Source organism: Podarcis filfolensis (genome assembly GCF_964270895.1).
Source record: "Podarcis filfolensis genome assembly, chromosome: 13".
NCBI classification, from domain to species: Eukaryota; Metazoa; Chordata; class Lepidosauria; order Squamata; family Lacertidae; genus Podarcis; species Podarcis filfolensis.
The window spans coordinates 14,637,484-14,649,543 of record NC_139615.1 but is presented as its reverse complement, the minus strand read 5'-3'; the positions used below and the strand labels follow the sequence as shown (position 1 = coordinate 14,649,543).

The 12,060-nt window shown below is 39.8% G+C and overlaps 1 protein-coding gene across 2 annotated transcripts in view; it reads right to left on the bottom strand.

The window, feature by feature from the left end:
• Nucleotides 1–11,388, bottom strand: part of LOC310748389 (interferon-induced very large GTPase 1-like) — a 75,382-nt gene extending 63,994 nt beyond the window's left edge. Inside the window, exons 1-5 of one of the 2 annotated variants that reach the window (XM_083584127.1) lie at nucleotides 10,977–11,388; nucleotides 8,784–9,210; nucleotides 6,573–7,187; nucleotides 5,749–5,893; nucleotides 1,054–1,349 (exon numbers count right to left, since the gene is read on the bottom strand). In XM_083584127.1, the coding sequence (XP_083440253.1) occupies nucleotides 1,054–1,349; nucleotides 5,749–5,893; nucleotides 6,573–7,187; nucleotides 8,784–9,084 (1,357 nt within the window). In that variant the 5' untranslated portion in view covers nucleotides 9,085–9,210; nucleotides 10,977–11,388. The remainder of the gene's footprint in view (nucleotides 1–1,053; nucleotides 1,350–5,748; nucleotides 5,894–6,572; nucleotides 7,188–8,783; nucleotides 9,211–10,976) is intronic. The other variant, XM_083584126.1, reaches the window with a different exon arrangement.
• Nucleotides 11,389–12,060: the final 672 nt, after the last annotated feature.

The window sequence follows — 12,060 nt, the reverse complement described above, 5'->3', positions numbered from 1 at the left end:
AAAACAAAACACAGACCAATGAGCACTTGACTATACAGAACGTAACTGTTACCGGTAAGTTGAGAGAATACTTTGTGCTTTGCTCACTGAACCACTGAAGAATAGCGAAAAGGAATTACCGTATATACTCAAGTATAAGCCGATTTTTTTCAGCAAATTTTTTATGCTGAAAAAGCCCCCCTCAGCTTACACTTGAGTGGGGTCCTTTCGGGCTGCTCCTTCTTCCTTCTCCGCCTTTGCCGCTGGTGGCGGCGGAGGAACTAGCAGCCCGAAAGCAGCCCTATTGGGCTGCTTGTTATTCCTCCACCGCTGCCACCACCACCAGGTTTGTGGTGTGGTGAACTGGCTTATACTCGAGTCAATACATTTCCCCCAGTTTTTTGTGCTAAAATTAGGTGCCTCGGCTTATATGCGGGTCGGCTTATACTCGAGTATATACGGTACTTAAGAGGTGCTGTTCCACCATCTCATAGATCATATTTGGGAAAACACACAGCAAGGCATCTCTCTTCCCTAAGGATCTCAGAAAAGGAAACTGATGAAAAATATTTTGTTCAAAAAGAAGAATGGTTATTAAAATTAAGCAAATACCTCGAACTGGCGAAATTAACAGAAATGGTAAGAAACCAACCATGTGATAAAATCAGGAGAGAATGGGATGTCTTTGCAAATTACATGAAGAAAGTCGATTCCCAAAATTATAATTGGCTTAATCTAGACTAAAGATTCCACAGGTAAATAAACAGTATCTCCATTAATGCAAAATGATTACAGACAACTAAAGATATGAGATCATATAAACTGTATAGTGGTCAAAGGAAGTCAACCTTTTCTATTTTCCTTTTGACTTTAAAAAAAAAATTCTCTCTCTTTTTTTCTTTTCAATATGTATCATTTTCTTAATTTTTGTATTTTTCATCCTATTTTTAGTAGCATTTTGGCATTCAGGAACTCGTAGCATTTGTGTAACTATTTTTTTTTTTTTGGAATGTACGTAATATTTATATAATAAATGTAATAAAACATTTTAAAAATAATTTTATTCAGACTCACCATGTATTGAATTTTGCAGAACCTGATTTGAACCTGGACATGCAATTTCTAAACATTCCAGGAACTTGCCACAGGCTATTTCTCCCATTTTCTGTATCATTATCAGCAGTTTCCGAATTTTCTTCTTGGAATCCTCCTCGGTTTTGTCTAAGGCCTCATATTCTTCCTCTGTGATAATGGACTGGGAGAATAACTCGTCTAGAACAAGTTCTAGGTCCTTCTGGAGGATTTCAATTAATTGTTTTCTCGCCTTGCGGATTATCTCACCACCAGAGACCATCACTGAATCCATTGATCTGTGGTAGAATAAATGTATTTTATTGATTAATGGAAAAAGGGAAACAAACATTAGAACTAGTAAGTAACTCTTTTCACTCATGCATGCTGATTAAGGAACAATCCAATGCTCACCGTCTCTGCATAGAATGAAATCTTATTGCATTCAATGGCTCTTCCTCACAGGCAAGTGGGGCAGGGAAGACGGCAGCCTGATCTGGCATACTGTCTGCCTAGCTGCTAGTGAATCTACGCTCATGGTTAGGAATGACGCTATAATCATGGGTATCTACTCCATACTAAACCATCTAATCCATTTTTAGGTTAATAGTCTATGTTCTTAAGAATGTTGGGTTGGGTACTGACTGTCACTCATGGAAGGGGGAGCAGGAAGAAACCTAAACATGTATTGCAGAGTTCCCAAAAAAACAGACCAGAGGCAATTGTACTTCATCCAGCAGAGCTTTACTGCTACTGAAGGCAAATGAGCATAATGGTCACAAATCCAATACATTCAGGATTGGCACAGTCCATAAAAATCCAGTTGCAGCTGTGATGGAAAAGTTGGTTTTGATGGACAGGATGCATCAACAAGTGTTTCTTTTCTTTTCTTTCCCTGCCAGCAAATGGTTAATGAACGGCAGCCTCTGATTGACCGTGGTTCCAGAAGGGAGAGTTTAAAATTTTGATTTGAGGAGCGAGTTGGTCAAAGGGTTAGGAGTTGAAATAAAAAATTAAGATCTTATGTATATAATAAAGGTTCATAAATATACCAAGCAAACACGTACATGAATATATAAACCACATGCCTGAAGCGGCACAGGAGAACAGCTATGAAGCCATTTTGACTCCCAAACTGACCAGGTGTTTTCTCTGCAAAGTCAAATGGAAAAGCCTCCCCATTGTCTTTTCCTTCACAAATCCTGTCTTAAGGGGTATGTCTGTGTATGAATAGGGTGAGCCTGTGACTTGGCTCAGGAACTAAGTATTTATCATTACAAAAGACTAGCCAGGCTCCCCAGGGTATCAATCAAGCAAGCATTAACAGGTAACTTGCCAGACAGGAGGTAAACAACCCACTCAGATTATGAGGTAAACAGTCCACTCAGATTTCTGCTGTAGCCTGCCATTTCTGTGGTGTAGGTATGATGTGTCTGGGAAGTGATTTTAAGCTACACCCCTTCTGTGATGTATGTATGATGTTTCTGGGGGTGGTCTTGATCTACAGGGTGGCAATTTCAAAAGTCTTTATAAGGCCTTGCACACTATTGTTCTGGGTTCCTCCTCCTTTCCTGCGGGTGAGGGGAGCATCCTGTTACAACAGTTCAATAAAGATCAGGCTTACTAGCTGCTTTGCTTCTCAAAATTCTCTGGTTGGCCTCTGTTACATTCTCCGACCGATGGAGAACCTGCAAAGTACTCTGTAAGGGCTCTTGTGTCCCCCTTAAGGGAATAAGGGCAGATTTTTCTTTATTACAAAGTTAAGGGAGTAAGAGGGTTGGAATTGAGGGGGACAGGTTAGGAGACAGGTTGAGGTATAAAGAGTGAATAGGAGAAAGCGTTGGTTCTGGAAAATCAACTTCCACTCTGAGTGGATTGTGAAGGACAGAGTGTGGTGTCCTATAGGAGTAACAGACAGAAATTTTACTGGGAGGTTGAGGTTGAGTCAGGAGAAGTAGGAGCTGGAAAGAAACAGCCTACATGGGACTCAAAACTAGCCTGGAGGGGAGAAATTCTTCTTAGGAAAAGAAGAAACTCCCAAACCCAATGAAGGGAGGGGGTGCGGAGAGCCCTTTGGTCTATTACAGTGGTACCTCGGGTTACATACGCTTCAGGTTACATATGCTTCAGGTTACAAACTCCACTAACCCAGAAATAGTGCTTCAGGTTAAGAACTTTGCTTCAGGATGAGAACAGAAATCGTGCAGCGGCGGCGCAGTGGCAGCAGGAGGCCCCATTAGCTAAAGTGGTGCTTCAGGTTAAAAACAGTTTCAAGTTTTTAAGTACCAATGTACTTAAAGTACCTCAGGAGTAGGAGTGTTAAAGGGGGTGGATAACTGAAAGAAAGTATCACCGTATAAAGGAACCAAACCTATAACGCAAAAACAACCGAGGATGAATTAAAGTGAAATCCCACTGTATTCTTGAAGTAAGCTAAGTTTAATCCATTTGTGTTATATACTATCTTGCCTTAAATAAATCTTTTATTGTTTATTTAAAGAAAATCTGTCTGAGACTCCTAGTTACCCCCTCACAAAGATCCTCCACAGGATACTCTGGGCTAGAATTTTTTGAGGGAAGGGGGGAAAAACCTTTGGGTAAAGGGTTGTTCAGCAAGGTGGGGGCAATTCATCTGAGTGAGAGTGGGCCTAAAGGCATGAGGGGAAAAAGTGGCGATGCACCCGTCACAGCAGCACTTGATATAAAACTTAGAAACTTATAATAAGACTTAACCTTAACACTAAGCATACAGAACAGAATATGAGACCAAAGAAAAAGAAAATAAGAGTGAGAGCCAGGCTCCTCCTGGCCTTACTATTATAGTCAGCTCAACCTTGACAGAAACATAGCAGAATGAATTTAAACCAGCTGTACACAGCTTCCCAGCAGAAATAACCAAAACATCAGAAACCTTCCTGTTTCTCTCACATAGAAATAAACCTTCTAGAACATTCCTGAACTAATCAGAATAGGAAAGATCTCTACACATCAGATCAATACTTTCTGTACTAAGAAATGAAAACTGACACAGGCGAAAATGGCGCCAAAGGAGGGCCTAAGGCGTTCCTTTCTGCCTTGGGTCCTGGCTTACTTCACTGCAGCGGGCAGCCATTTTCTCTCAACCTTAGCAAGAGTCAAAATGTTTTTTAACTCCCCACCCTCTTCCCAAGTGAAAATAAAATGAAAATAAAATTTTATTGTTTCTTTTATTTCCTTTATTTATTTTATTTATGATTCTGACCTGTATGCCACACTGTCTCTTCTATTTATAAAAATATTTATATTAACCAGGCCTTTGGCTGATTAATATTCTACAGCCTTTTAAATGTGTCTGTGGGAAGGGGAGTGTTATTGTTTTGCTGTTTCGTTTTACTTGTTTACTTGGTTTTATCCTATATTCTGCGAACCGCCCTGGGATGTTATGATGAAGGGCGGTATATAAATCCAATAAAAAATAAATATATTTATATACTGATGTAATGTAATTCCCTGGGGAGGTCACTTTGGTGCTGCTAACACACAGTTGGGCTTCACCCTCAGAGGTGCACTCCATTGACTTTTGAGACAGATGAATGCCAACAATATCACAACAGTTTACAAAAAAACATAAGAAACATAAATTAAACATTATTATAAATCAATTTGAATATTTCCCGTGGACATGCCATGGACCACCTAAATGAAGGTTGTGAACCACTACTGATCGATCCACAGAGTTTGGGAACCCCTGATATAGGAGAAATCCTAAGATCTCTGGTCCAAATCTAGTCATATATCGAGAATGTTTGCTGCCATGTACACAGCTACAGTTAACTTCATTAGGAGAAGAATGACTACCTGAGGTTAAAGATCCACCGAACTATGAACCCATCAGCCTAACCTACTTTACAGGGTGGTTGTGAGCCTAGCCACCCCCCATCCTAAATTCACTTTGGAATGAGTTGCTTCCTTCCGTCTCCCTCCCCGATACATTAAGGAAGACATTCTTTTCTTGGTTTTTGCTGGCCTCCTATTTTATCTGCACCTTCTAAGCAAGTAAGAGAAGTTCACTACATGCTCAGCCTCATGCTCAGGGGAGAAAACAAGAGAATCTTGATAATTCTTGAGACTGATTTCAAAGTGGATGCCACACCAAGTCTCTGCTTAGTCACTTCCCCTTAAGCAAGAGCCACCTTAAGAGGACCAGAAAAATAACAGGCAGGATGGAGAGACAGGCAAAGTCATCACCCCAATTGGGAGACGATGCTGGTGACACACACAGAGGAGCCTCCAAGTTCAGGTACTCATATGGAAAGTTCAGGTACTCATATGTAGGAGTAAGATCTTTCAAGAGCAACACTGAAGTGATTGAATAATTCAGCCCTAGAGAACAGAATTCTAAAATAAAGTGCCAACTTTTTTAATCAGCCCTGTTCCTAGCCCTTTATTAGCAGACTAATTTGCAAAAAAACAAACAAACCAAGCCAGTAGTCCAGCTTGCCCTCAATGCCAGAAAGGTTTGACGGTGCCTGTTTCTGCAGATCAAGTGGCTGTTTAATGCCCTTGCAATTATTGTTTTTTCTAATAAATTTACAACCTTAATGGAGACAGAACCAAAAAAAGAGGGAAGATAACAGCAGTTCTCTAGAGGACCCATAAATCACCCAATAATGTTGTTTTTACAAATCAAAATCTTGATAATTTAAGTATAGACATTACTCTTTGATGGTTGTTTCATTAGGAACATCCTCCTTCAGACTCCCTTTTGTCTTCCGGGAATAGGATTTCTTTTCAGCTGGGGTTAATTCAGGTGTTGCTTTCATAAACTGCATCCTGGCTAGATCCTCTGAGGTTTGGAAGAAGGCTGTGCCAAGAAATCAAGAAAGCACCAATAAACATCTTCAGTAACCCTGTACAATTAGATCTCTGCATAAGATGAATGTGTAGAGGGAGTCAGAATCAGGCCCATGGACCCTGGCCCCAACCTTATATTCATGCACTTACAAGCTGTTAAGTGCCTAGATAAAAACTGGAAAATGAGAATTGGCACTATGCATACATATTTTTTTTTTTATGAACGCACAGAAATCAGGGTCTTCACTGTCATCTGCACAAGGCTTATGAGCCAAAATATGGTTTATCTATACCTGAGTAATGTCAAGGAAAAAAGAAAATTAATACCAGGTTTTTGCATCAAGAGCCAAGATTCTGCAGCCAGTAGACGTGTTGCAGATTAAACATCCCTGTATATATAATAATTCTGCTTCTAAGTAGTATATATTTGGCTAAGAAGTATATATTTGTTACTCCCCAGATTTCTGTACCCAAAACACCACTACTAAAGTGGTTTACAGCAAGGAAACAAAAGCTGCACACAAAATACATGCTGCACTGGAGTCAGATTTAGATATCCAGTTGTTTTAAGTGACTTTCTTAAAAATTCACTTTTGCTATAGCAAGTCTTCAATTAATTACAACTGGGGCTTTGGCCTACTGAGCAACAACTCATCTCATCCAGAGTTCCCTTTATTGTGGATACAAACCTCCTTTTGAGTTCTCAGATCTCTCCCTTCTCGTGGGAGACCCGCTTGTCCTTTTTCTCTCAGAGCTATCCTGTTTTCCGGCTCCCTCTTCTTCTCCCTTTGATGCAGAGATGCCAGGAATTTCCACCCCACTTCCTGTTCCTTCGGATTTGCCACAGTTCCCATCGCTGGCTCCACTTTCTTTGCTGGAAGATGGAGGGGTACTTGGGCTCTCAGCCCCACTTCCTATCCACGGAGATGAAGAGCTCTCTAGATCCTCATCTCTATCTCCATTCTCTGTGGACATGGCAGCAGCAATGGGGTTCTCAGCTACATCCAGGGCATCTGGAGTCTTGACTTCTCTTTCTTTGCTGGAGAGCAGGAGACTGGCACCTGGGTCCTCAGTGCTGCTTGCATTTCCTGGAAGCATAACAGCATCATCTGGGCTCTGAGATCCACTTCCTGCCTCTGAGGATACAGGAAAACCTATAGTCTCAACCTCTCCTACGCCCTCTTGGGACTGGGAAGCATCCTGGTTTTCAGATCTAGCCATATCCATGCTCTTGGATCCACTTCTTTCCCCTGAGAATTCAACAGAGTCTGGGACCGGAAGGTCATTCCTGAGATTCAAGTGATCTGAAAGCATCAGATTAAAAATAAAATAAAAATAACTAAACGAAAAGGTCAGATTTGGGGGGGGGGGCTCAATACTTCGTCATTACAAATTCAATTTCCTTCCTTTTACAATTAACTGAAAGTAATGCCCAATGACTCCTGTTGAAGCAGGATGGATAAAAATCAATGATTTAAAAAAAATTAAAAATCAGATTTTTTAGTTTAAATTTGATTTTTAAAATAAAATGCTTTTGGAGGAAAAATCTTTCTAAAGATAGTTTCCTGTTTAAGTTGCATTATTGTCCAAAAGCTATTCATCAGGAAATAAGGATTTGTTTTAAGTTTTTCATGTGTGCTAAAACTCAGTTTAAGTTGTTGTTTTTATATATAAAAAAAGTTGTTTAACCACATCAGTTAGCAAACATGGATACATATGCTATAATGTTATTGTTTTCGTTAAAGAATTTTTTTAAATTGTTACTAAGGAAATGATTATTTTTCTCCTTCCAGTAACGTACAGCAGAAAAGTTATCCAAATATAAACAGCTAACTTATTAAACCTCAAAATAATTTTGTAATTATCTGTCCATGTATTTCTAATAGTGTAACCAAATCAGTAATTTTTGATGTAACTGTAAAAACTACTCTGAAAATTTATTATTCCAAAAATGAAACCTTCATCTGGTTGTAAATATTAAGATTATACTAGCAAGAATGAGTCTTTCTGTAAAAAAAGGAAAAAGATTTAAATCAAGTCTTACTGACTAGTGATTTAAATCGATTTGATTTACCGTATTTTTTGCTCTATAAGACTCACTTTTTCCCTCCTAAAAAGTAAGGGGAAATGTGTGTGCGTCTTATGGAGCAAATGCAGGCTGCGCAGCTATCCCAGAAGCCAGAACAGCAAGAGGGATCGCTGCTTTCACTGCGCAGCGAACCCTCTTGTTGTTCTGGCTTCTGAGATTCAGAATATTTTTTTCCTTGTTTTCCTCCTCCAAAAACTAGGTGTGTGTTATGGTCTGGTGCGTCTTATAGAGCAAAAAATACGGTAAATCAAATCCTCCCTGTGTTGAAGCAAAATCAAAAGCATCTGAGAGGTCCTGGAGAACTATCAGGCTTGCCTTCCCCTTACCTTTTTCCCAGCACAGGCCAGCCGGCAGAGAAACTCATTGCCATAACTGAGCTTGAAAACCAAGCCAAACCACACACAGTTATCCTGGCAACCTTCCAAATCCCTGACCTGGGGTGAGAGGAAGGACAGTTTTCTTGCATTGCCAAAGGCCCTCAATCCCCCTGTATTGTTTCTTAATGGCCCTAGCTTGGCCAGGTCGTTTTGCATAAATTAGTTCAGGAATTCTTCTGCAACTTGTATTTCTCCCTTCACATCCCAAATAATCAAAATCCTACCATATATTAATTTCTAGGGTGTGTGGAGGCCCCCCCAAACTTATAATCATGTAAACGAAAGTTCACAAAAGCAGCACTAACAGCTTTGGACGAAATTCAAGGCGCAAGAGGACTTCAAGACATAGAGAGAGAATTTGGTGCTGCTGCAGGTGAGAATTTAACCCTTAGGAAAACAGAAAGCACCTTCAGGTTTTAAGAAGTGTTACTCACCATCTTCTACATATTCAGAAATGGGCTGAAGGCTTGGGAAGGCTTGCCTCAGGTTTTCCAGGCAGTCCAAGAACAGTTCCTGAGTTGATTCTCTTTTTCCCAGCACTAACTCGATCAGGCATTCCACAAATGCTTGTGGATCCTTTATTTCACTCAGGGAGAAGAACTCCCCCTGTGTGAGGAGCAGGTGGGAATCTGCCACATCCAAGATCAGCTCTGAGTCGATTAGTAGAAGATCTTCTGCTAATTTCCTTCTAGCCCTCCATATAATTTCAGATGGGTTTCTGCCGGAAAATGCCATGGCTTCCAAACCGGTAGCCCTAAAATTGTTGAAGAATGAACAAACACTGTCTTTGTATAAACAGCATTTCAAGAGGGCTCTCTAAGGATTTGGAGTAATTGATCCAGCAAATGTCCGACACCAAACCTGTAATTCAACAGAGACAGCACCTGTATGATATTGAGCGAGAGAATAATCTGGCCACAATTTTTGTCCATGGTATGATTATTTTCCACCTAGTCATTTTGACACCCTATTTGCAAAATGTAACAGTTCCAAAATACAGACGTGCTTTCACTTTCGCAAGACTGAATATGCTGCCTTTGGCTGTACCAGAGGGTCGATTTCAAACAATTCCACTGGAAAAATGGTTATGTGCCTGGGGAGATGGCAGTATTGAGTCAGTGGCTCATGTGCTTCTGACTTGCCCTCTTTATAAAGATTTGAGTTTATTATTACCCCTCTATTATTGTCTGTGCTGGGCTGCTCAACCATTGCTACTGTGTCCTTCCTTGAGCAGATCAAGATGATCAGGTGACAGCGAAAACTGCAAGGTTTTTAGCGGGGGCAATTAGAATAAGATCTATTATTAGATTACTGATGTAAACCTCCAAAATGTATTTTCTACAGTTAACTCTAAACCTGTATCTTCAGTACATTTTATTTCATTGCTATGGCTAGTGGCTGAGGCAAATAAAGACTTTTCTTCTTCTTCTGATCCAGCAAATGCTAATTGAACTATTTTCCCATCCTGAGCATTTATTTATTCAAGATGGGGCCTGCCACTAGCAGGATATAAGAAATCTGACTGAATGAGCATTCACTTTCAATAGATTAAGTGGATATCCTCACAAATGAGTGGTTTGCCTGCCCTGTTGTTACTGTCTAGCAGTATAGATTAGCTGCAACAAAGGCTACAAATAGCGTGATTAGATTAACATTACCACCTTCCTTTCTGGTGGGGGTTCTGTGCCTTTAGAAGCTAAGTCATGGGTAGAAATTCAACAGGTTCTGCTCTTGTTGGTATCTGCCTGTTAGGCAGTTATTCAAGGCTTAGAGATTGTATGCAAGCTTTTGGGGGGGGCAATCGCCAATATTTATAATATATTTAAAATATTATGCCCATCCTGAAATATAATAAATTATTTTAAAAACAATTCCAAATAAAGCTTATCTACAGCTTTAAGATTGCTTTTAAAGGAGCAGAAAATCTAAAGTTTTCCATAAAAATGTTCAAACTTCAAAGGAAGCCCAACTACAGTGCAAAAATGAATCCAACCTTAATTTGGCAAGGGGGGTTGACAATAAAAAGGTATTGAAAATGTATATGTTTAGGGAAGCTTTTAGTGTTTAATAGACTATTGTATTTTAATATTCTGTTGAAAGCTACCCAGAGTGACTGGGAAAACCCAGCCAGATGGGTGGGGTATAAATAATAAATTATTATTATTATGTACACATAACTGTTGTACAAAAACTTGGGAGCACCAAAACACAATGATCTGATGAACATTAAATATTCGTGTTCTCAAGTTTGTTGTGCTAATTTAGGATCGCACTGATATATGTTTGTTAAATTTGCACTTTGCACCCCCTTCCTCCAAAATTTCATTGATTTGCTTGCATTTCGAGGAGCAAGGCTTCTTGTTTATCAGAGTATTTAATGCTTCCAGTAACTTGTATTTTTGCAATTGCTACTTGTTTTAGCTTTTGAAGTGGCTTTTATCTGAGAGCTGACTTTGCACCTCTGAATTAATAGCCGTGAAAGACTCCATTAGCTATTCTGCTTTCACACAAGCACACACAAAATCCACCTATGTTTTTCTGTTTATTGCAAGCAGAGGTTAAGGAATATGGTCAGTAAAAATTATAGCTGACAACCTAAATCATCAAAATTAAATGCATATACTTACGTGAGATGTAAAGCGCAGTGCCTACGTTCGTTCCCTGCGAGTTAAGTTTCTATGCTTTGCGCTTTCGCTTTTCCTGTAAACGACCCCACCGCTAGAGAACAGAAGAAACGAAACTGAAGGTAGAAAAAAAATAAACACATTTAACTGTTTCTATGACTAGATGGGCTGGGAGGAGCTGGGAGGAGATTGTGCTATTGCCTCTGACTGATTGCTTTGTCATTGTTACTTATTAGTTCATACCGTTGTTTATACACATTATATCCAATTGTTTTAAGTTGCTTTAAATTTCATCTTCTGTAAGTTGCTATATCTTGTTTTATTTTCTATCTGCAAATTCCACAATCTTTCATAATACCAGTGAACTTGTAGACCAATAAACTGAGTGATTTGTTTCAGTCACAATCCATTTCTGTGGTCTTACTGGTTCCACTTGGTTCCTTCTGAGCAAATTAGAACCTTGAATGAAGGTTAATGCATTGGCCAGGATTTGGCACGATATTTGGATCTCCAAATAAACAATGGCCACCTGTCAATCAAACCCACTTGGATCACCGGTGCTTAAAATGCCACCGTTTCCAAACTTCTTTGTCTCTCTTGACCCCACTCAAACTACAACTGCTGCTCGAAGCCAACAGCACCAGAGGTGGCAACTGCTTTTTGCCGTGTTAACTTGTGCATGGACAATCAGACCAATGTTCTGATATAGGGTTTTGTTTCCATTTTGCTCTGCATATTAAATTATCGTTTGGGATAAGCTGCTGAATTGGATTTCTGAGCTATGCCGAACTCTGGACGCACTCAAGGGGTGTCCCCCCCCATCTCCTCCATCGCCCAGTGCTTGGGATAGCGGGTGGGTGGATAGATTGAAGTAGGCAAGCAGGAGATTTGGGATTCATCTGGATGCTTCCCTGCTCCAGAGGAGACCCATTTAATGATTTAATTTACCAAAATTGGGAATGCCTAAATGCTTTACCTTGTGTGTTTAATTCTAGAATGCTCCCCAGTAACTCTCGTGTGATTAAAATAGATAAAAAAATGTCCAGTAGCACTGTAAAGGTAAAGGGACCCATGACCATTAGGTCCA